The 24,773-nt window shown below is 37.3% G+C and overlaps 1 protein-coding gene across 1 annotated transcript in view; it reads left to right on the forward strand.

Annotated features, from left to right (window-relative positions):
* The window catches only part of slc24a4b (solute carrier family 24 member 4b), a 145,110-nt gene that overhangs the window by 117,711 nt on the left and 2,626 nt on the right, over positions 1-24,773 (forward strand). The window contains exons 7-15 of the mRNA XM_088926033.1: positions 4,118-4,192; positions 10,380-10,405; positions 10,536-10,589; positions 10,868-11,013; positions 20,833-21,002; positions 22,102-22,246; positions 23,390-23,556; positions 23,964-24,078; positions 24,223-24,335. Coding sequence (XP_088782159.1) covers positions 4,118-4,192; positions 10,380-10,405; positions 10,536-10,589; positions 10,868-11,013; positions 20,833-21,002; positions 22,102-22,246; positions 23,390-23,556; positions 23,964-24,078; positions 24,223-24,335 — 1,011 coding nt within the window. The remainder of the gene's footprint in view (positions 1-4,117; positions 4,193-10,379; positions 10,406-10,535; positions 10,590-10,867; positions 11,014-20,832; positions 21,003-22,101; positions 22,247-23,389; positions 23,557-23,963; positions 24,079-24,222; positions 24,336-24,773) is intronic.

Genomic DNA, 24,773 nt, shown 5'->3' on the forward strand with positions numbered 1-24,773 from the left:
TCCTTAGCCAGAAAGCCACCGCACCGCCCTGAAGTTACATTAAGTGGCTGGGAAGAATTTGCTTTGAATAAAAGCATCTGTTAAATGACAAGTTTAGATGCAAATGCAAATGATCTTCTCAAAAAAGAAACCCTTTGTCTTGTAGGTTCCTAGGAGTCCAGAGCATCCCAAATAGTTATTTGTCCTTTGTTACTTGTGTAATTATCCTTAGCATGCAGTACTAGTGGCATTTGCAGCTATTTTAATGAGCTGCTGTGGTGAGAAGAGGGGAAGTGATTCAATTCAAAGTCTTCACTTAGACTGTTGCGAAGATACATTTACCAACCTTAATAATACACTTGCTTTTCTTTAGCTCTTCTAGCTCATAAAACACTTTACTGCTCTTTGTAGGCAGTGCAGGAAATACACAATTATGAATTTTGAAAAATGGGATTTAAAAAAACTGTTTTTCCAAATTTTTAATGATTTATTATTCTAGATTTGTGCGTATGATTATTATTACAGTATGTTTACAGTTTTTTAATATGCTAATATTATTTTAGTATAAGAGGATGACATACTACCCACACAAAATCCATTACAATTGTTTATGCTGTTTCTTGGTCAAATAAAATATGGAAAATGATTAAAAGATCTGACTGGGAGCTAATTAGTTCACTAAGCAACAACATGACCAATCAATGATTGAGCTCTTTGTCTTCCTGGGGCAAAAGAGAGCTAAAACATTAAGAACCACATTGCTACTAGCAACTCATCATTTTAGCACCATCTCATGTTTTTGTCATACAGTTCGATATGACAGAAAAAAGAACGAGTAAGTTAGATTAACCTTTTGCTCAATGATGTCTTCCAATGTGTGTCCATTGTGTAAGAGTAGGACTGTAACTGTGACAGTGCAGAAGAGCTAATATTATTTATTAAAGTCATATTCGTTGGAAAACAAAACTAATTCTAAGGGCTGTTTCCAATTTTACCAGAGCACAGGATCACAAACTAAAAAAGCAAATTCTCTCAGAAATTCAAAGGGATCTATTCTAGAAGACAAGCTGGTAAAGGCAGAAGTCTTCTATGGTTATTTTACACAAGTGTTCATGAAGGAGTTTGTTAAAGGCTGTGGGATGACAGACGCCATCTACGCTCTTGGAGAAGCACTGGGAGAAGAACAAGTCCGTCCACATGGCGTTCCTGGATTTGGAGAAAGCGTTCGATCGGATCCCACATGAGCTCATCTGGCACGCCTTGCGATTACACAACGTCCCCGAGGTCTATGTCAAATGGGTCCATTTGCTGGAACGTCACCAGCGTCATCTGAGGCCTGGTGGGCACTTCACCTCCTTTCGCCATAAACGTCAGCATTCACCAGGGTTCGGCCCTTTTGCCCCTGCTCTTTGTGCTCTGCATGGACACGGCGACGGCCGACCTCCAGGCACCTCACTCGTGGTTGCTGCTCTACGCCGACGATTACTTCTTGGTGGATGAAGAACGCCAAGAGCTCCAACACCAAATGCAGAGATGGAAGATCCGACTGGACGAGCATGGAATGCGGCTGAACACCAAGAAGACTGAGTACATGGAGTGCGGCCCTCAAACAGATGGAACTATCAGCATCAACGGTGAATACCTCAAGAAAGTGATGCGGTTTAAATACTTTGGCTCCATCATCAGCAGCGACAGCAACACCCTCCCAGACGCCAGGGCCTGAGTGAATGCGGCGTGGATGAAGTGGCGCCAGGTCACCGGCGTTCTCTGCGATCGCCGGATGTCAATCTGACTCAAAGCCAAAGTTTACAAGACCATTGTCCGTCCTGTCCCCCTGTATGGATCTGAATGCTGGCCAGCAACTTCCAGGCATGAGCAGGCCCTCCATGTCATGGAAATGAGGATGATCCGGTGGTGTCTCGGCCTAACAAGATTTGACCATGTCCTCTATGACGATGTCCGTCGACGCATGGGAGTGGCACCAATAACGGAGAAGATGCGAGAAGGAAGACTGCGATGGTATGGACATGTGATGAGAAGTGGCGAGCACACGGTGGCACAGACAGCGATGCGACTGAGCCCGCAGGGTTGACGGCCGCGAGGGTGGCCCAAGAAGCGGTGGATGGATCGGATCACTGAAGACATGCAGAAAGTGAATGTCGCCCCAGAGGACACCTATGACTGCGCCAAATGGAGACAAGCGGACCCTGCCAATGCTGGATTAACGCTAGGATGAAGAAGTTCATGAAGGAGTTAATAAATGCCACTGAGACAGTTCCACCCAGTTCAGTAAATCAGAGGATGAGATTGTAATGGGACTAAGGAGAGCTTCAACAAACAGATTTCTTGCACCTGATAGTATTTATCCACATATGCTCACAAATAAAGTATGTTACGCACCACAGATTAGAATGTTAAATGACACTTAGGGCAGGGAATGTGACCACTGATTAGAAAATTGCAAATACAATCCTGATTCCTAAAATGGGGACAAAACAGAACCAGAAATATTACAGTCAAATCAGATTTATTTCCAAGCTGTCAAAAGTTTTTTAAAAAATTATAAGAATCAAATATAAAGCACATCAAATTAAACAGCATACTAGAAAGAATTCATCACCAATTCAAGGAAATAACTTAATAGCATGTAAAAATATATTTGGACTTTTTCTAAAGTATCACATGAATGTCTAGTCAACAAGCTTTTATATAGGAGCATTCAAAACAAAAACAGGAAACCAAGGATTGTGGGTATAGTGAAAATGTAGTTTTTCAGTGTTCTAGTTGTAAACGAACAGTACAGGATGAAGTAAAGTATCTCTGAGGTAATCAAGGGAAAGTTCTAGACAATAAAGTGAAGAGGCCAATGGATTAAATTATTATTTTGCTCAGATTTTAACCAGAGAATAAATTAACAACATGCCTTATGCTGTAAAAAGAGAGTAAAAATTCTAATTGAAATACTATTAGTACAGAAGAAACAGAAATGTTATTGGTACAAGAAGTGCTTAAAGTCATCAAAAGTTCAGGGCTTTGAATGTATTGTATTCTAACTGTTGTACTGTATTTAGGAAAAGGAGATGTTATTCATAGACTGCTAACTCCAGACAGGGCTATTTCCTATCAATTGGATGTATGCGTATTTAGCACACATGACTGAATAGCACACAGGCTGAATTTCACACAGGTTTCATGACAGCTTCTATACAATACTTACTTTTTTGCATATTTGTTAAAACAACTAATGTAATTTCAGATTTCCAAAAAAAAAACACCATGCCAGTTCCTGATTTATCTAGGTAGAAATAAATCCTTAAAAACCCAGAAGACAAATGGGACATTCAAAACAACTCTGAAAAAATAACTTGTAAAAAACGTTATTGGATATAATGCCTGCTTACGTTTAGAGACATAAAACATGCTTCCTTTTATACACAAATCAGAGTAAAGTCCATTCTGAAATGTATAGGTCTGAAAGTTTCACCTAAAGACCTCCAGTTTTTCAGTGTTGTCAAAGAGTTTACCAGAATCAACTTGATAATGTACTGTTTCATGCAGCATACATTAAGGAAGTCCTACATAACCCTAAATAGCAGAAATCAATTCCAAACTGCAAGTGTTTGTGTTTCATTCAAGGTGGCTTTGGTCAAACATGCTTCTAACACAGAGCGTACATAATATTGTGTATGAATATGTACACATCATGCAGCAAGAGCAACATAATGAATTGTCAAGTGGGAACTGTCACTACATTTCTCAAAAATTAAAAGGAAAGATTAAATTCACATAGATGTAAAAAGAACACTTACTGTATGTATTACACACTTTGCACATAATAAATCAGGCCCCAATTTTTTATTTGTGAAGTTAGAATCTGACTTAAAGATTACTGCACAGAGCAATATTAGGCCACTGCAGAGAGCACTGAATAAGGGACTGATGGGAGAAACTGAGAAGCATTACACTGTAAATGTAAGGGCGACATTTTATCAAATACTTCTAACAAAATCACTAAGTGTGAGGCAACTCTGAAAAGTATCTCTCAAACATCTTATTACGAACAACAAAGGCCATAGTTTGTCTCAGAGGAGTCTGTCCCATTGTCTCACTAAATCTACATCTATAATGTCTCTTCCAGGTCGTGATACTCACCTGGTGGCCTGTGTTTCGAGATTCCATCTACTACACCTTATCAGTGGTGGCTCTCATTCTGGTAAGTTTTGTGACGACTCTTACCATGGAAAAGGAATTAATATTTTTTGCAGTGCATTTCAAGCCGGAAGGACCCTAATTTCAAAAGATGTACAGTTATAAAAACTGGAAAATATAAGAAATGTATTTTTTGAAAAATGTTTTTTGGAAACAAAGATTGGGAGTCTTTAAAGGTTGCTCTACTGCAGAAAGTTCATAACTGTAGCAAACATATGACACTTTGTCGTAAGGACAATCTGCAAAGCAGCATTGAATGAAAGCAGCTATCAGGGTATAGTGTAATAGATTAATAAATATTTGAGTTGGCATGGAGCCAGATTATGTAAGTTAGGAAAAGTGCTTCAAAATCAATTATAAATTTTAAAGGGGCTGATGCAAGAAGTTGTATTCTGAACATTATGAAGCCTGATGATAGTACACTTAAAACAGCCAGAAAGCAGTGAATTAAAGTAATACAATGTGGAGAAAACAAAGGCATGAACCAGTTTCTCAGTATCTGACTGGTTGTAAATTGCTTGATAAAAGAACCCTGCACCACTTCTGACTTCACTTTCAAAAATAATACTGGGCTAGAAAAACACTGAAATTAATCCCGTTTAGCTGTTCTCATCTCCAAACCAGCATTGATCAGGCTTAAGTCTTTTATGTAATGCAATTTATTTAGGGAACAAATAACATTCCCTCTGCCTTATTGCTGTTTAACTGTGAAAATGTTTGCCGTATTCATATTTGAATGTTGGATAGACAGCTTCTAAGAGTGGAGATTCCCAGATTTGTACCTGTCTTTAAGCAAACATGAGTCTCATGACTGTAACAGTGGATAAGAGCATTTAGATGATGATTAAGAAGGCCCAAAACTGAACCTTGTGGGACTCTAAAAGTAACCAAAGAGGTCTGAGGCTGTACATCCTGTTGTCACGAATAGTTTTTGATCAGAAGGATGGGAACCAAATGAACAAAGAGCAACTCTAGAGATACTAGCATAAGTCTGTAATTGATTTAAGAGATTTCTGTGGTTCACAGTGACATAGGTGTCACTAAGGTCCAACAAAACAAAGATACTGTAGATAAACCAAAGTCTAAGGGGATCATTAGTCACTTTCACCAGAGATGTTTCAATACTATATCAGAAATTTAAAGTTGAGGTAAGTGTTTGATGATCTTATTTCTTATTTCATGATCTCGCAAGTTGAGATGTTTCATGCATGTTTGAACTTTTACCAGAAAGATTCAAAATAGGCCCATAATTAGGCAGCATTGCATGGTGTCGTTTCAGCATTTCAGGAACTATTACAGATGTTTGAGTAATGGTGGCACAATACCAGATCTCAGTGGTTCATTAAATACGATTGTAACTAATGGTCACAACAGAAAAATAGGAACAAGTCCAAGGCAAGCGGCTGCACAGAGCATTTTATTTACCTTAGTTAGTCAATGTGGATTAAGTCTTTCTATCAAGAGTGAGACATCCCAGTAATATCTGGTACTGAATTCAGACAGCTTAACCGGGTCAGTAGATGATTTCTGAACTGTCTTCGTTGATCTAAAAGAATACAAGAACACATTACTCTTTCAAGGTAAATACAGTAGAGTCCTGATTATCCGACCTTAATGGGACCGATAGTATGTCAGATAATTGAAAATGTTGGATAATCCGGAAACTGTATGAATAATATAAGTATGAAATCTGGTTTATTAATCTACTGTAAATCAGAGCTTTCTCTTGAAGTATCGGACCTGTGATAGGCATGGCCTTATCACTTTGCTGCATGAACCACAAGAGCAAAGCTTCACTGACCTTTTCATATTCACATTTCTTCATCGTTTTTCTGTCCCTTGTGACTTTCAATTGAGGCCTGATCAAAAGACCACTTTCTATCTCATTTCTTTTTCTCTTTCAGTCACCAACTGTAGCTCATCCCACACCAAATTCAGATGCACTTTTTTGCATGTACTCACCTTTGTCTAGTATTTTTAATGCTTCAAGCCTTTGTTCCATTGAAAGAACTACTTTCTTTCTTTTCGCACTTGTCATGTTTCTCAAATATTAAAATTATATATACTGTACAAGCGCAAACGAACAAGCAAACCTATGTCAATGGCAGTATTTGATGCATTGAGAGACAAAGCAGCATAGGATGGACAAAATATTATGCATGCGCACGCAAACGGTACAGTACATAGCATATATGTATATAGCATGTTGATTGCTATGTCAGATATAACGGAATGTCAGATAATCGAGACTGTACTGTAATACCTTTCAAATTTGACTATAATATAGGATTGATGATAGATGTTATCCTGGATTACAAAGACATATAAGGTTAGAGGAAAACAATAATCATTCAGATGTTAGAAGTCATCCTGTTTTGGAGTTGCTTCCAGGTCAGTGGATGGATGTAATCTAACTTGAACTTGCACAATTTGCACAATTTTCTATAATGAGTGTCAGAAGAAATATATAACTTATAATTACAATAAACATCTAAAGTTATCAGGAAAACTTGTACCGTACATCTGCACTTACATTTTATTTAGTAGATCCTTTCATGTAAATTCATAATACTGATTATCTTTTGCAATAAATGGGGGATTACTGTGAATGTCTAAGCCTAGGAGTAGATGTGGCTATCGCTGAAAGCAGTACAAGCTGCACATCTGTGATACATGCTTTTCACCAGAGTACAGATGCTGTCTTGTGAAATTCTGTAGCAACTTCACACTCCTGCTAATACTGTTCTGCTTATATCTCCCCATCCACTGGTTTGTTGTATATAACAATTAACATATCATTCTGCATGTCTGGCATCCATCAAGGTGGTCTACATAAAACCTTGATTCCTGGCTGACTAGGACCTGGCTCATTGTCTTGTGTCCAAAATACTGATTCCACAAAGGCACTGTTCTCTTGATAAGTAAGGTTTATGGGTACTTTTTCCTTTTTCTTGATTTTTAACTCAACACCTGGACCCAATCAGCTCTCTCATTAATGAGGTGATTTATTGCTTATGCAACGGTCACAATCACTTGAATGTGTCATTGTGAGTCATGAATGAAACAAAATAATGGAAAAAACATTGCATTTTGAGAGGTAGGCTTCCACTGACAGAACTCTTGACACAGAATCAAGAGTAGTCCTGGAGATCAGATGGATCCCCAGGAAAGCCATTGTTTGGATGGGGAATGATGGTGCTTTTCTGAAAATGCTTTAGATTTGAACTCTATCTTAACATCACTAAAGCTGTACCTCTGTACCTATTATCAGAACTCTCCACAAATCAGTTAATAGGTTAGTACATTTACAACTCAGATCCCTCTTATTCTCAGTGATACCACAACCACATACACACATTTAGAGAAATTGTAAGGAGGGAAATAGAGGCCAAATGGCAGCACATATACTGTATCTGTAATGAGAGAGGCATGATCACTTCAATTTACAGGATGTGTTGGAGGTGTTTGGAGGTGAACCAGTCATCCAGCCAGATTAAGCCGTTAACATGCCTCATCCTTTTGGAGAATGTGTTCTGCCCCCTCTTCGGTCTAGGATGGGCTGGAAATCATCTCTCTTGGGCAATGGTAGGAAATGTTGTCTGTGGGGTGGCTTCAGTAAGTATGTTAAATGCTGTCTGACTCTCAGGCCTTCTGAGAGCTCTCTGGATGGCGGACAGCAGCTTGTCCAAAAAGGAGTATCACTGCAGTAAGGACTGACATAGGTCTGTAAAGTGCATTAAAATAAAACAGCATATATTCAAAGAAAACTAAACTATAAATCCAGTTGTCACCAGTCTCCAACTGGTAGTGATCTCAAGTCAGCAGGGAGACATCAGTGATAAGATAAAGCACGTCTATGCTCCTTGGGTTGTCTCCAAAGATCCCAAGCACTGTGGATGGAAAATGGCAAAAGACAAAACCTAACAAATACAATATTTAAAAAAAAAATCTATGGTACAAAGCAACAATATAGAACATGGACAATACTGTACTGTTAGTCTCTGTAGAGGGGCTGAAGACCTGTACAGGCAGATTTTTACTAAATGTTTACTAAACTTCATCACTCAAAGACTTGTCTTTACTTAGTGAGGGGTGATGGATGTCACTGTGAAATATTCTGTGATTTATTAATGCTCTTTTCCCTGTGTATATTTAGATATACCTATATTTAGATACTGCTTTTACTATGGGGTCTGTTAGTTCTTGATGACAGAGCTCTACCTTCGCGAGGAGTGAACGTCTTATACAGTACATGCTGTTGATAAAAGCTGCAACAGAGGTCAAACGTGGATAGCTTTTGTTTCAGTGATTCCATAATAAAGAACATTTTTGTGATGCAGGCTACATGTCATGTTAAGTGCCTAAATAATGTTGTGTAAGCATGTTGCTGAACCAAATACGTCCACTGACAAATTATGCCAAAATGATTTCAATTTGGCATGTTGTTTCTTTAATTTTGAATCAGCCAAAAGAGTAGGCCATGAAAAGGTCCGATTCCTTGGGGATTTTCTTTAAATCTAATAGCAGTAGACTGAGCTATATCTTACCACTTAAATGTCTTCTTAAACACTTACTGCTTTTGTTTTGTAATGCCTGAGGAATACGCAAGACTTTGAGAAAGCCCTTTTGCTGATTGTGTTAACTCTGGCATTCCATGCTCTGATGAGTATAGATAACAGCAGTAAGCAAGTTTGTTCAGGTTTATTATATAATAAAGTGTCAGAGCCTGAAGAAGCCCAAACTGTCTCACTCAGTTTATGTGTGCTATCTTTGAGCTTACTTTAACTGTTGGGAGACTCAGCTGAATGCTTTCTCTGTAGACCTGCGAGACTTCCCCCAACTTCTGGGGTAATCGCAACTATTCTAGCTCTCTTCCAGATCTCCTAAGAGAGCCCTTCTTGGGATTTTTCTGTATTATTATTCATTACCATCCTATATTCCCTGGGTGTCAGCACTGAAGAAGGCAGCAAACAGTGACACATAACAAAGAGGGCTGTCAGGCATGTTGGAGCTCTCTGTGACAGCAGCTGTGACAGCTTGCCATTCGACATACCACTGGTGAATTCAATCCGCTGCCAGCTGCTGTAATAAAAAATAACTGAAATGACATAGCATCATTATGAAGATTGTGGTTAGGCAAAGATCATACAGTATGTTGAGCTGATTATAGAGTATGCTCCCTGTGGGGGAAAATTAGAAAAAATCAAGGTTGAAGAATAGGTTTGGATACTATTAAATCTACTTCTGTTTAAAAAGTCTTCAAGAAAAATTTGTAGCAATGCAGAGGGAACGTGTTGACTTCTGACGTTTTAGGATGCTGTTTGGGCAGATATGGAAGTAATGCTATGAAAACACCCCTTCTCGTGAAATGAGGAAAAGTGAAACATCAGATTCACAGGGTGCCTTTGTAGAATTTGTAGAATGAAACTCACAGCCCACTGAGGTGGTGCTTCTTTTCTGGGATTTTATTTGTTCAGTGTACATTATGACACTTTCTAAAATTGTTTCTGGACTATTCATTAGTAGTTTTTTATATAAAAAGGGAAAATCTTCAGGGTTTCTCCTTTATGCCCACATGAAGCTGCCACAATGAATGAGCACACCTCTCCACTCCTCCCTCAGCTGTTGTGTGCTCTTCTCTGTTATAAGTTAAAGTTATTTCCCAGATGTACCTGTACTGGCCTTTCTGTGAAGCCGTGCTGTCTGAATTGGTCATGTTTATTTTATCATCAATGTTAATTTCTGTAATTTAAGTAGCCTGTGTCATTAAGTTACAGATTATTTGTTCATTTCACAGCGCAATCCTGTTTCAAGCCCTAAATTAATAATGTTCAGAAAGGGTAATTAATTAATGACACACACCATTCTTTAAACATAAATTTGACTAAAACTGTATCACAATGACCACATTCACAGTGAAGCACCTTTGGCTACAGTTTACATACACAGACAAAATGACTTAAGTGGCTAGAGGTACTGTTTCGTGCATGCAGGTGAATGCTTCCTGTGGGTCTCATATTTTAAAAAATCATTTTAACAATGTTACTGAGCTGCTGTTTTTTAATTTTGCCTCATTTGAGAGAAATAAATGGGAAATAGAGATGTATCTCATTCACTTAAAGGAGTCTGTCACTTCACAGTGTCCTCAACCACATTTAAATTCTAATGTTGGATTTCTGTTTCTTTTCTAGTTCATTTATGATGAGAAAATAGTCTGGTAAGTCACTGCTTTTTTCATGTGATAACCAAGGCCCACCCTACAATCTCTTTTGAAGTGTCCTCCAGCTGTTATTTATTTTTCCTGCATTCTCAATAGCACTTGTTTGACCTGATCTTTTTTTTACCAGGTGGGAGAGCCTTATTCTCATCATCATGTATGCTGGCTACATCATGATCATGAAGTGAGTTGTTTTACTTTCCTCTAAATGTCAGTTTAAAGCTAGATGGGTCCAGACCTTTGCAACCTGCTTTTCATATTGATGTCTCAAGGATGGACAGAAGAAGGTTGAGGTATTTGGAAAAGTGCACCATAGATTGTAAACAAGACACCATTTCAGGCCATGGACTTAACCTCCAAGAGATTTAACAGACACTTTTTGAACAGCCTGATAGGAGGCTTTGGCATGGGAGGGAGTTAAATTCCTGTTTTTTTTATTTGTTTTTATTGTTTCTCATGCAGATTTAACACAAGTATGCAGAGTTACTTCACAGGCAAAGTGGACAAGAATGTAGCCAATGGTAACACAATGAGCAGCGAACTGGAGGATGGTAATGCTTGTTATGACATTAGGTGGGATGACCCATCAGTGCCATTGCTGAGGCAAGGTAAGGTTAATCAGACAGGCTGATTTTTGTTCATCAGACAAATTCTCAATTAGGTGTTGGCACAGCTACAACGGCTTTAAGGTTGTAGAGTGGAGGAGGATAGTGTTGTGGGAAATTGGCATTCCAGAAGCAAGGCTGTGTAAGTTTTCATGTTTGAGGAGGTACTGTACCTGTGGTGAAATTTATCCAGCAGCATGAGCTTAGGAAATTGCACCACAGTTTCTGCTCTCAGCAGCGGGTCACTTAATTTATTATTAGACTATGATTAACAAAAAGTGAAGGCAAACACAATAATTATGCCAGGTGTTAGTTGTTTTATTTTTAGGATGATTCCCATTAGACTGCTTTATACTGCTGGATAAATTTCATTTTCTATTGTTTGGTGTGATAACACAGGGTAAGGTAAATTGTAACTACCTTCAAACTGTTTTGAGTTTCTTAATATGCCACAAATGACTTGCTTTTGTTAGAAAAATAGCTTGAATATCTTTCAAAACTTAAAAAAACCCCTTAAAATTCCACATTTTTCAAAAGAAATATAAAATTGGTTCCACTCTTTCTGGTGCTCCTTTGAAGGACATTTAAATAAAACCAGTTCTTTCTCCTTAACGCTAGAAGGGAAAGGAGGATCATGAAGCAGAGGTGAGTTGTTCATTCCTGTACATAAAGAAGAATTTGCCAAATTCTGTTCTTATTAAAAATCTTACCAGTACAATATATTTAGTGTTTCTCTTTTGAGTACAAAGAGTTTAAAGTTGAGGCATTTAACTGATAAACAATTTAAGTATGTATTTTTAATAAGGCACTGTGTGATTTTCAAGGTACATTATGCTGTTTTGGAATTATTGGAAATTATAGAAGGAAAATGGTGGAAATGCTTTGTCCTTTCTGCTGCCTGTTGCATTATGGGTTAATAAATAATGAAAATAACAAATGGGATCATAGGGCACAGCAGAGGCCACAGATTCTGATAACAGTGCTTGAGAGGAGACCCGTTGATCACAGTGAAACAAATTTCAAACTTTTTCTGTTTAAAATATGGGGACTCCTAAGTGATTCAGACAGTTAAGATGCTCTTCTGCATTGATCCTCAATGGCCCAGAAGTCTTCAGTTCAAGCCATATCCATTACCGTATGTCGTAAGGATTCTTCAAGGGCAGGTGGGCAGGTCAACTAGGGCTTTCAGTGTAACAGCTAGTCCAGGGAATTGCTTGGGTGCCGTGAGTCTTGGGGTGACACAAAGGAGAGACTCATAGCTCCTCTAGACTGTGTTAACTCTTGTGCAAGACACTGTGGAGTGTGCAGGGTATTCAAAGATGAAGGTCCTTATTTGTTTCCACTGCAGAGAGTTGTAGTTGTCGTGCTGGTCCATTGATAAGACTTCTGCAGTTCATCTAATTTTCTGTGTATTGAAGTAGACTTCAAACATAATGTACCATTTAATTAGAATATACTGTATAAATTATTTATTCAAAAACATTCAGCTTCTCGGAGATGAGAATAAGATTATGAACATTCATAAGTGTATATCCCATTTGTTATGCCAAACAAATTTCCTAATCTGGAGCTATTTCTTCTTTATGCTGTATTTCACCTTTCTATTCAGAGGGAAATACAGTGCATTTGCCTGCCTAAATAAGATCTGAACAATAAAGAATATGCTATATGGTATGGAATAATTTTCACAGACAAATATTTGTATTTGTTTACAGTTTCTTACAAATGTCATATAATCAGTAATGTAATCTCGGTCACTGTTACACTGGGTATTTCTTATTTTGCATAAATATTCAAGGAAAATATTTTTGTCTTTATTCATGTAGCTGAGGAGAATGGTAATCAAGACTATGAAATAACATGGAAGAGACAGTCAGGTTTAAGCCAGAAGGCTTACCTAAGGGAAGAACTTTGCAGCAAAAAAAACTGCTCACAATAATTTAGGGATATTATTCTCTCCACCTGTTTACCTACCTAACATTTTTTTCCAGGAAGACACTTTGCCATGCAGTACATCTGCAGGAGTATACTGTATATCAAAAGTAACAGAAACATTACCAAATAACAATTTTAACCATTACAGAAGACTAGATAAAGCAACTCTAGTCCAAGAAATACACAATGCACTGTGTACAGTATGAACACCAAAATCTGACCAAATTCTCACATTCTGTTCACAAGCCTGCACACACAATCTCGCTTCACTGTGCTTCATTGACAGGGACTTCTAGCTTGCCCGAGTCACAAACATTTGTTGGTTGGTGCCAAATGTCTCTTGGGAATCAATGGGAAAAAGAGACTTGCAAAGAAATTAGAACCTGGCCCAGTTATCACAGTTAGTTGTTTAAAAGCTCACAGTCATAACACCTTAACGTAGCAATAACTATTTGTTATATACTGTACACATCTTACTCCGCACATTCAAAGCAAAAATCTAATAAATAGATAATTAATATTAAAAAGAAAAATGGACAACTTATGATTGCAGAATTGTGTACAGTAAACACCTTGCTGTGGCAAACCTAAATTTATTTATGTGCACAAAATTATTTTGAAGGAACACACAGTTAGTTGTGCGGTCCCTGTCCAAATAGTTGAGATGGAAGAAAATGTGTATCAGTCAACAAAATCCTGATCTCTTCACGAAGCTGGCTTGTGTGGCACAATGGAAAACCCACTCTTTGTAATTGACTTAGTAACAAAGTACATGAGTGACCCTGCAAAAATGTGGCAAAAACTGGAACTTTTTGGTCTAAATGCCAAGCATTACATTTGATGCACATCCAATATGGCACATCAATGTTGCACATTTAATTTGGTGGCAGTAGCATCCTGTTGTGGGGATCCTTCTCTTTAGCAGACAGAAAAGCTTGATAGAAGTGAAGAAAAAATGGATTGATCAAAGTACAGAAAATACAAGAGGAAAACCTGTTTCAGTTTGCAAAAAACTTTAAGCTGGGGTGAAAATTCTCCTTTCTGCAAGATATTTATCAAAGGTTAAAAGCTACACTGGAGTGGCTTAAGAATAAGAAAGTGACCTTAAGTGCTTAAGTGACCTAGTAAAAGTTCTCACTTGAATTTGAGGAAAACGCATGTCCACAAAAGATTGATAAGCTTATGGACTTCAGTGAGCTTGAGCAAATCTATTAAGAAGGATATGCAAATATTACACCAAGGCAGTGTGTAAAGCTGATAGAGGCCACCTCAAAAACAGTTTGTGTAATTATTATCAAGGGTGCTTTCACCAATTAATAGTTATAAATATCTATGCAATCAACATATTCCAGTTTTCTGTTTTCTTTTTGTTGACATTTAATGTAGCTTACAGTATCTTGTGAATAAAATGAATTTAAAAAGGTGTATGCCTTCTACAAAATGGGATGACATAGGACTGCTCTGAATACTTGTAATGTACATTTGAAGAACACATGGGGCAGTCACACTTAGGGACCCAGATACCCTGGAAACAATATTTCCTCAATATAATTTTGTTTCATCATCAATAAAGAGGAAAGCTTGATGGTGCTATCTGCAGAATGACTCATATACACTCCTGACTCCTGAGAAATTGAGATTAATTTGCTTTGTGATTTTGTGGTGTATGTGTTTCTTCCATAACCAGTTCTTGGTATTTCTTCCACAGTACCATTGACTCTGTACTGTGTAGGTCACTGAAGACTCCATGAAATTTGAAACTTTCAGTTCTCAAACTAAGAGTTCTACACAAAGACCTTGAACATTGTGGCAGAAATGGTCCTGCTGGAGTTTTAGCAACCTCAGGTGACCACTCTCCTGTGACATAAGTATATGTAATAAAATATAGATTACTAAAACAGTTGTCTCCACCGAGGAACATTATCCTACTCCTGCTCAAGTTAAAGTTAATGTATATGCTATGAGCTCTTAATATTTCACAAGCACCCTGTTTCAAGTAATGTAGTCCATTGTGATACCCCTAAATTATTGCGAGCAGTATGATTTTGCTACACTGTGGATAATCCAGTCTTTGCCACCACATTTTTTTTACTTTGCACAGACTTTCTGGATTTGTTTAGATTGTTGCAGAATGTTTTGTAAAACTTTAAAGGTCATACTGTATGAGTGAACCTGGTTTAATTCAGGGTTGGAAAGTGTGTATAAAATGGTATACACATCACTGTACTGTATCTTAAGTGTTGACGTTACTTGTAATTTTTTTCTTTCTGTCTTTTTGTGTTGTACTCTCTGTATTTCTGCTGGTTGTGGTCCTTTTTCCATCTGGTTTTTATGCTTATTCTTTTCCTTGCTCCTTGTAGCTTTGCCACTCTTCAGAGGGGTAAAAATATAGAAATTCTGACTGTTTTCTTTTCTCTTATTTCACACAAAGACACCACCTCTGCCTCTGAACAATTCTCTCACTAACCTTTTACTGATGCCTGTCTGTTTAGCCTTACTAAAACTGCTGTTGCTTACATGTCCCAATCGTTGTGTGTATTGTTTTGTGATTTACCGTGCAATATTTTCTTCTTTCCTTCTACATAAACAGATGTGTAAGACCAGTTTTAAATGTTTTTAGATGATGTGCATGGATAATGAGTATTTAAAATGCATATTGGAAAATATAGATTTTTTTTCCTTTTGACTACAAAGTGTAGGTTTATATCAGAAAGGTCTGGGACCAGCATGAAACATTAGTCAATTTTCCACAACAGAAACAATGCAGCCTTGTGTAATAAACATTGATTTTTTAATTTCTTTGACTAAATTCTGAATGCTTTTAAAAGCTAATTTAAATTGCAAAGTATTACTCTATCCTTATAAAAGCACTTCTTCCGTGCAGGGAAAATGGGACTTAATTTCACGTTGCTCCTTTGACCCAGGTCCAGTGTACTGAATCTGATTAGTTTGTCGAAAAGAAAGGTTTCCTGTCATTCATGGAATTTAAGCCCACACCAAATTTTTGCTGCAGGTTGCAATTCATATTTACAATATCAAAAATCATATTTACAATAAATGCATTTTGATGCTTGTTTGGGAATGTAATTCACTATCTGGCAGCCATTTTTCTAAACACTTGAATGATGCTTGTGTTTATTGACACCCAGATACTCAGTGTTAATGGCATGCACACATTTTATATAAGATTGTTTTACCTTTAATACATTTTAATATTTTGATATCAGTTAGCTTTAAAATTAAACTCAGAAAATCAGAAAATACTTTTTATTAAATTGGGGATTTTCTGGGCTTCTCTAAATGGGTGATAAATTTAAATCAAAGTATTAACAAAGCATCTCTCTTAGTAATACATTTTACTTTCTTAAATACTTTGAACAGAAATACTGTATATTGCAGTTACTGCATAATTTCCCAGAAAACCTCCAACTGTTGATTTTTTTATTCTGATAAAGGGATACAGTTTGTTTCAGTCTGCTATCCAAAAAATAGATGTTCAGCATAGACTCTACTGCACCATATCCATCGGGGAGATGTGCAGGTTTCTAATTATTGGTGACTAGAGGGTGGAGATTGAATTTTACATGTTTTACGGAAGATGGGGGTTAGTTCAGACCAGAAAGTGCCTTTGATTGGGATTGTTGATTGTGGGTACGACTGTGCATTTGTGTACGACTGTGTAGAAGAATCTACATTCTTCATTAGGAAAATGCTTCAAGTTTTTGCACAGCAGTGTAGCTTTACTGCAGTTCTGCCTGTGCAGGTTCCAAGGAGCTGTTATACAAAATCAACCTGTGAGGATTGATATTGTGCCAGACTCGTATTTTCAACTCAGAATACATCCAGGAAAAAAATGTTTATGGGTGTTTTGATGAATGAAAATAACAGATTGCAGAATTTCTCAGGGATACACAGGAATGACTCAGCAGAGCTCCACCTAAAGCATAATGAAGTGTCGGAAGTGTGTCCTGTCACATATCTGGCTAAGCAGTTACAGTACTTCTGCGAGACTCCTAAAACTGGAAAGAGATGTCAAGTTCTTTTTCAGTGTGTAACTGCTATTCCCCTTCAAATCAAATATTTAAGCATGAATAAGTTGTATTTGTAAAACATTGTCAATTTTAGAAATAAACTGAGCCGTAGTAGCGGTAGATTAGTTTGTAATAACAATGCAGTTAGGTCCTGTAGAGTAAGTAGTTCTGATAAAGAAATTTAGTAGTTTTTCCCTTTCACAAGTTCTGTTTACTAATCACTTCCTGCACATTTCCCCCTTGATCTATACATTGCATTTTTCAGATGTTGAATAGCTGCAGACTGGATGTTCTTAATCTTATATATTTTAAGGATTAGTTGCCCTCTAGTGAGAAGATCTAAAGTGAGTGGACATGTATTTTTAGCTTGTCTAAACTTAATGAAAATCAAAGTACAAATGTGCAGTTACATGAATGCGCAGTCAGTGTCGTTTGTACCAATATACCTGCAATAGATAAGACTGGCAAAACCTCTTCAGATAATCTGAGAAACAACACAGCTGAAATTTCAAAGCATCCACTTTGTTTACAAAAAGAAACGTGAGCTAAGTGGGAGTTTACAAAAACAGAAATGCCACCTCAGTAACAGTTCCCAAACAAATGGACTTCATTAATGCTTTTGCAGAGCCCAGTGCACAGTTTATGTGACAAGGTGCATCTTTTTATTAAGTGGTCTGTTATGAAAATGTAAAATAGTACTGTGGTCATGCATATTATTTAAAATCAAGGTTGTTACAGTCAACTTGCCATTCCTTTGAGACTCAGATGTGTCAATACTATTGACCTTTTACAGATTTAGAGAGAAAGAGTCTGGGTCACTGCCCTCTCTGACTCCATGAAGTATTTATGTACATATGCCCCTATCACACTCCTTTTTTGTTACTTCTTGCATTAGTGTAAACAGTGTAAACTGCACGTTCCCATTGGAATGGAGAGGATGGATGCTCTGTAAAAAGCATGTATTGTTAGCATATTCCATACTTTATTGGAATTTAAAAATCCATATTTTTAAAATTAATTTAAAATCTATTTGTTGATTTCTTTAAACCTTTCTGGACTGGTCCAAAGATATTTTTGTACATCTGTTTAATTCCTACAGAAAAAACAAGTTCATGTCTTGTCAAAAAAGCATCTTTACTTTTTTTTAGATACAGTATATCAGTTTTTCCCTAAAACTAAAACTACACACCCTGCTCTTAACCATTTATGCACATATTAAATAATTTTCATAATTGTCACTTAGTAAGGGAATATTTATAATTAGACATTAGATATTTGAGTTTTTACTGTTTTTATTAGTTTCTGTGGCGAAGCTAAGTGAATGGAGCTTTAGCTAACTCGTTCTAATTCAGGAAAGGAGAAAACGTCATCCTCTTTGTTGTTTTGTTGTTTGGGTGAGATTTTAAAGAATTTGATAAAAAATGTTTCCAGAACCAAATGAGCTAAATAGGCAAGTGTATTTCTGTTGTTTGTAACCATTCTTATGTTTTTGGTACAAATTGCTTTAGGTTCCTCTTCCTTTGGGAGCCACACAACACTGCAAGCTTAGCTGGTCTACAAAAACTGCCCAAATGTTTAGCAGTAATTAATTTTTCACCTCCTTGCCATTCCCCTCGATACCCCAGCACTGAACAATTCAGGTCAGCACTTATGTCACCTGAACAGAGCGTCCACAATTTCAGTTTTGATGGTAACAGCCTTTCACGTACACTAACTGGACCTCAAATATCAGGTCATACTTTGCGAAAGATACATGTAGACTTTTCCACAAGGTGTCAGAGATACTGTATGTTAAGAAAGCTCTCCTGTGAAACTCTGATGGTATCCCATAGTGTCATTATGTAGATCACATTTTCAGACTGTCTCTACACACATGCTAAGCTGATTGGGCTATAGTTTAATTAGTTTTTTAGGCACTGTGGTCCTGAGAGCTTGGCCATCTGCATTCCTCCTCTTCTTAAAGAAAGAAAATATGTTGTGAAGAGCCTCAGAGCTATAGGTTTACTTGTCCCTTTGAGAATCGTAGGGTACATGCCTTCAGCTGCTCCTGCATTATTCATCTTATGTTTGTAGAAGGAGGATAGTTTCCTTTGTATTAGAATCATTTAATTGTGATGAATTGTAATTCTGTACACCAGGCATGACAGCAGCATCTTCAAAAGTGAGGACTTCGGTGAAATATTGTAATATGTTAAGAAGTGTTTGCAATTTTTTTATTTTATATAATCTCACTCTTAGAATTATACACTTACAGTATACACTTTACCACTTCTTTAATAATTCCTTTAATACTAACATTTTAGTGAGAAACAGCTGTTGGTTAGGCACTGCAGATTTAGAAATGTTTCCTCCTTCTTAAAGATTTTGAACAGGTTTTTCTTTTTTAATCAGCATCAATATCGTCACATGGGAGCTATATTTTTCCCATTGGTGAACCACTCGTCATGGTTCGAGTGTTTGTATCCGCTGGTGTCATGTGTGAGGTTTGTGCCTGCCCAGGAGTTTCCCAGCCCCCTAAGCCACACAGCACCAAGACAGGAGAGCAAATCTTCTAAACCAAAAGACCTGCCATGTGACCTTACACATTTCCAAAGGCTTTCAACTCCAGAGAGTTTTGTCACCACAAAAGACTCACACCAAATTAGCCTTGTTAGACTGAAGAACAGACAGGCTTCTTATGAAAGGAACAATAGCCATATGTTTTGATGATCACTGTGTCCAATGTGGAGAGGTTGGTCTCTTTGTCTAGAGAGAAGTGTTCCCAAAGGCAGAAGTTTAGGTTAAAACTTTGATTTTCATGTTCCTGGTCAGAGTCTGTGATTTGCTGTGGGGTAAACTATTGTTCTCTTAAACTTTAATTTTTAATAGTCATTATTTTTTGTTCACTTCTTTAAAAACAAACAGGAGACCAGTTCAATGAATTATGTTTTGTGCTATCTCCTGAAAGGCTGTGCAGTGCTTTTCACCAGTTGTCCATCTGTGGACTTGGCTGTGTTTTGTTCCAGCTGTTGAGAACTCAGGGCAGATTCAACAGTCTGCACTAATATGAGCTTTTCAATTATAAATAGAGCATATTAACAACCTTTCCATGTCCATGCCAGTACAGTAATAATGATTAAAAAGTGTGATTTAGAAACAGCAGCTGTTCAGAGCTGCTCGTTTCCATTTACTTTGAAACAATTATACAGGTTGACCTAAGGACTAAGCTGGAATTTTATTAATTTGAAGTCAAGCAAAGAACATAAAACAGACAAGAGGGGGCTGTTTGACCCTTATAGTTCACTTGGTTTCTAATTGCTGAAATAATCCAAGAATCTTGAAGGTAGCTTTTCTAAACCCCTACAACCCTTTGTGTACAGTAAATAAAGTGCCTTCTGTTCTCTACTTTAAATGTTCAATCCATTAGTTTTCACATTTGTCCTCTGGTTTGTGTTTCATTGTTTATTTTCTAGTTTGAAAGAACTCTGAAGGCTGATTTTAGTAGACTTTGTCAATGCCTTTGAGGACTTTGAATATTTGAATCAGGATCCTCTGATTTGATCTTCTCTGTTCAAAACTAAAAAGTGAATAGCATCCACACCACTGTTACAGAGGCCAAGACTCCTCTCAATTTACTTTTACAATCGGTTAAAATGAAAGCTCATTGAATTATTAGATATGATTGATAGTCAGTTGTAGGACAAGGTTTAGCAATGCAGGATGTTCAGAATTATTTAAGTAATATTCTTGAATTGAGAACCCCCCTCCTCTGTAGATAATGTACTGTTCACGCTCCTTACCGAATAGCCTGTACTGTCTGTGGTTATTTGAAGTTGAAATGTGACTTGAAGACTAACTCTGCCTTTATGCTTGTCAGTGAAAATGAGCAAGACCTACAGCAAGAATTCAGTGGTCATGGTGGACGAAATCATGTCCTCCAGTCCCCCCAAGTTCAGGTTCCCCGAGGCAGGCCTGCGGATCATGATCACCAATCACTTCGGCCCCAAGACAAGGTTGCGGATGGCCAGCAGGCTAATCATCAATGAGGTGCATATTCCTTTGTGGTTTTGGAGCTCTCTGTGTTCCATCCAATTCATTATTTGATTTTCTTAACCAAAAAGACAAAAGAGAAAAATATCTACAGCTTGATTCTCATGAATTTACAGTACACCTGGGTCTTTCAGCTCCCTGAGCAATATCACCTGAAAAATATTCTGTTCTTCTTTTTTTTGCTTATATATATTGTAAATGGGTAAGAACAATGCCGCTTATAAAACTGTTTTACAACAGCTAGCAAACAGACAGTATAGCAGAAAGACAGTTAACAATCCAGAATATTTAGACATGTCCAGTCCATATTGTTAGGTGCTAGCAGCAACTGAGAATTCATGAAAGTGAATTAAGAGAAAGTTAAGAATGTATAATTTGTATGTAATATATAATGTTAGAGAAAATCCATTGAGTGAATTTCCATTAAAGTCTCAATATTTAAACTTTAATGGCAGAGAAAAACAAACCTTTCAGGAGGAGACATGCAGGAGAATTTTCATAGCATTTAGCTCAGGTGCAGACTTTATTTTACTTTATCCCTATCTAGAAGATCCATCAGATGGCAGTTCAGAGGTGCCTTTTGTAGTATATTGCCCTATATGAAACCCTTATTCCGCCCTTGCTACAACTGGGGTGTACATTTATCTTGTTGAAGGTGTGTTCCCTATACATCACTCATTGATTTTTTGCAATGAGGGATAGCAAGGACTACAATCCATTAAATTGTTCTCCCTAAATGGCCTTTCCAGACTTACACAAAGAGCAGACATGATGTTCTGTCGTGCTGCCATCTGTGTCTATTCAGTGTCACGTTCTGTAAGATGGAAGAGGATTCGTAGCTCCAGAATAATCCTTTGCATCAAGACGTCATTCTGCTAATGCCCCTAATATAAGTTTCAGCTAAAATATTAAGCCCAATATGACAATGAGAATGCCAGCTGCTCATGTTACGCCTCTTTGACGTTGGCTTTCCCAGAGTGCCAAATCTCTTAAAAAAACGTTGCTGGGGAATTGAAAACTGTTCCACGAATTTTCACCCCGTAAAGATGATTATATCGTTTTTTTTTCTGTTCTTTCTCTTGCTCTCTGTGAGCAGCGTCAGAGGTTGGTGCAGGCAGCCAATGGCGTGGACAGAGTTATTTTGGATGCCAAGCATGACAACATTGAGAACGGAAACGTTCCCGAGGACAAGCAGGGCGAGGAAGAAGAGTCCGATTTGTCATCTCCGTTTTCTGTTCCAAGTGAGAATCATTTGCTCTTCACTATTGGTCTTGCAAATCTGAGTCACATCCATGGTGAAATGATTTCATGAAGTATTATAGGTTTTCAGCCTTACAATGCATCTACTGTACAACACAGCTTCAGTGAAGTTTGAACTTTTTCTTTACTTTAGGATTTCAAGGTTCATCAATCATTTGTCGTAATATCCCAATGCATGTAATTCATCTATACTGCATGTGTGTTATGTGTCTGAATGTCACAACTCCTCTGATCAAATACCCTGTGACTAAAATTAATTAGTTAATTAATTATTTAATTAATTAGCTAATTTACTACAAAATTTGAACTACTGCAGCCTGATACCTTCTGAATATTTTCCAGCACTAATTCTGAGCTTGTCTTGTCGCAAGATACTCTTACAGTATCTCTTATGGCAAGAACTAGAAAGAACTCGTAATAGGATGCGTAATAAAATGGTTATTTTGAAATAGATTTAAGTCCATATTTCATAATCATGCTAACAAAACAATGTATATACAACATACTGATGTAAGCACAAATACAGTTGCAAGGCAAGAAAAAGTTTGTGAACCCTTTGGAATTACCTGGATTTCTGCATTAATTACTCATAAAATGTGGTCTGATCTTCAACTAAATCACAATAATAGACAAACACAATCTGCTTAAACTAATAACACACAAACAATTGTACTTCTTTTTGTCAATATTGAACACATTGTTTAAACATTCACAGTTTATAGGGCAGGGCACCTCCAATCTCATCTCATTCATTGGAACACCTGACTCCAATTAGCTTTTGGAGAAGTCATTAGCTTAGAGGATCACATACTTTTTCCAACCTAAGCTGTGAATGTTTAAATGATGTGTTCCGTACTGACAAGGCGAAGTACAATTGTTTGTGTGTTATTAGTTTAAGCAGATTGTGTTTGTCTAATACTGTGACTTAGTTAATTTAATTTAATGAGTAATTAATCCAGAAATCCAGGTAATTCCAAAGCGTTCACAAACATTTTCTGGCAACTGTATAATAAATCAGTTGATGGCATCTCATTTTTCTAGAGGATGTTTTTTAGATTTTGATGTGTCTGAGATGGAGATGCAGACCTTTGTTTTTACCAGTGCATTTTTCTTTCTTCCTGCAGATGGCTGTATGGACACAACAAAGTGGCTCATCTCCTGGCCAGTGCTGCTTCTCTTGTATTTCACTGTCCCCAACTGCTCTAAGCCCAGATGGGAGAAATTCTTCATGCTGTCTTTCAGTCTGTCCACTCTGTGGATTGCTATCTTCTCTTACGTCATGGTGTGGATGGTGAGTCAATGAACAAACTGAGGAGATTTGAGAGTTCCTTGCTTTTTAAATGGTACTATCAATAAAACAGGGCTAATGAACGTGCAATGTTTCCAGTTTGTCCCTTTTAATAATCAGTGTTGACGCTGTAAATTGAGTGTCCATTAAGGCTTGCACATTTCAAAAGCAGTACTACTAAATACTCTACTGCAACAGATACATTTTTTCAGAAACCCTTCTGAGCAGATACTGCAGGTATTTATTGGTGAAGGCATTATGAGTAATAACTATATACACCATGATCAAAGCAAAGATCCCCAAAATGAACTTGTTCTTGAACAAGGCATTTAAGTGTTTCTAAAGTCGTGTTCAACACAGTGTGCCTTCCTGCTTCTAATCTCTAACAGCTTGCCTGTCTGCACTTGCAGGTGACAATAATCGGTTACACTCTGGGAATCCCTGACGTCATCATGGGCATCACCTTCCTGGCTGCAGGAACGAGTGTGCCAGATTGCATTGCCAGTTTAATTGTGGCTCGACAAGGTGCTTACAAAGTTGTTATATATTTTTCTCCTTTTACATATGAGGAAAACTTTAACCAATAATAACTCATGCTTTCATGTTGTTGAAAGTTTTCTGTGACCATTTGCTTCTTTGCTGAACTAAAATCTCATTCCTGTCCTCTAGGCCTTGGCGATATGGCAGTTTCAAACACCATAGGGAGCAATGTTTTTGATATTCTTGTAGGCCTTGGAGTGCCGTGGGGAATCCAGACATTGGCTGTAAATTATGGATCAGAGGTAAAGAGGAAATAATTACTTTTTATTCCTTAAATGTCCTTAAATTTTCCAATTTCAAATGAAACAACAGAAGCAGGAAACAATACAGTTCTTATTACATTGAAGGATTTGCCTTTCGCATTTGCACCCGGGCTTGACAAGGGTCCACCATGTTATTTTTCTTTGTCTCCTTTCAGCAGGATTCTCTGCAGAATCCTAACATACAGTAGTAGTAGATTTCTTTTAGCTCAGCTTTACAAAAGCTCCTAGCAGGGAAAAAATGTTATTGAAAGAGTCTTTAAATGTTCCAGTTTGTATGTGGAAGACACTTTGGTATCCAAGCAACACAAAACAAGTTTAGCAAAATTTTTTAAAATACATATTCTATTATTATTCTATTATGTATTTTCAAATTTATCAAAGACAAATTACATGTTTTTCTGAACCTGCTAATTAACA

This window comes from Atractosteus spatula, chromosome 9 (genome assembly GCF_055471065.1).
Source record: "Atractosteus spatula isolate fAtrSpa1 chromosome 9, fAtrSpa1.hap1, whole genome shotgun sequence".
NCBI classification, from domain to species: domain Eukaryota; kingdom Metazoa; phylum Chordata; class Actinopteri; order Semionotiformes; family Lepisosteidae; genus Atractosteus; species Atractosteus spatula.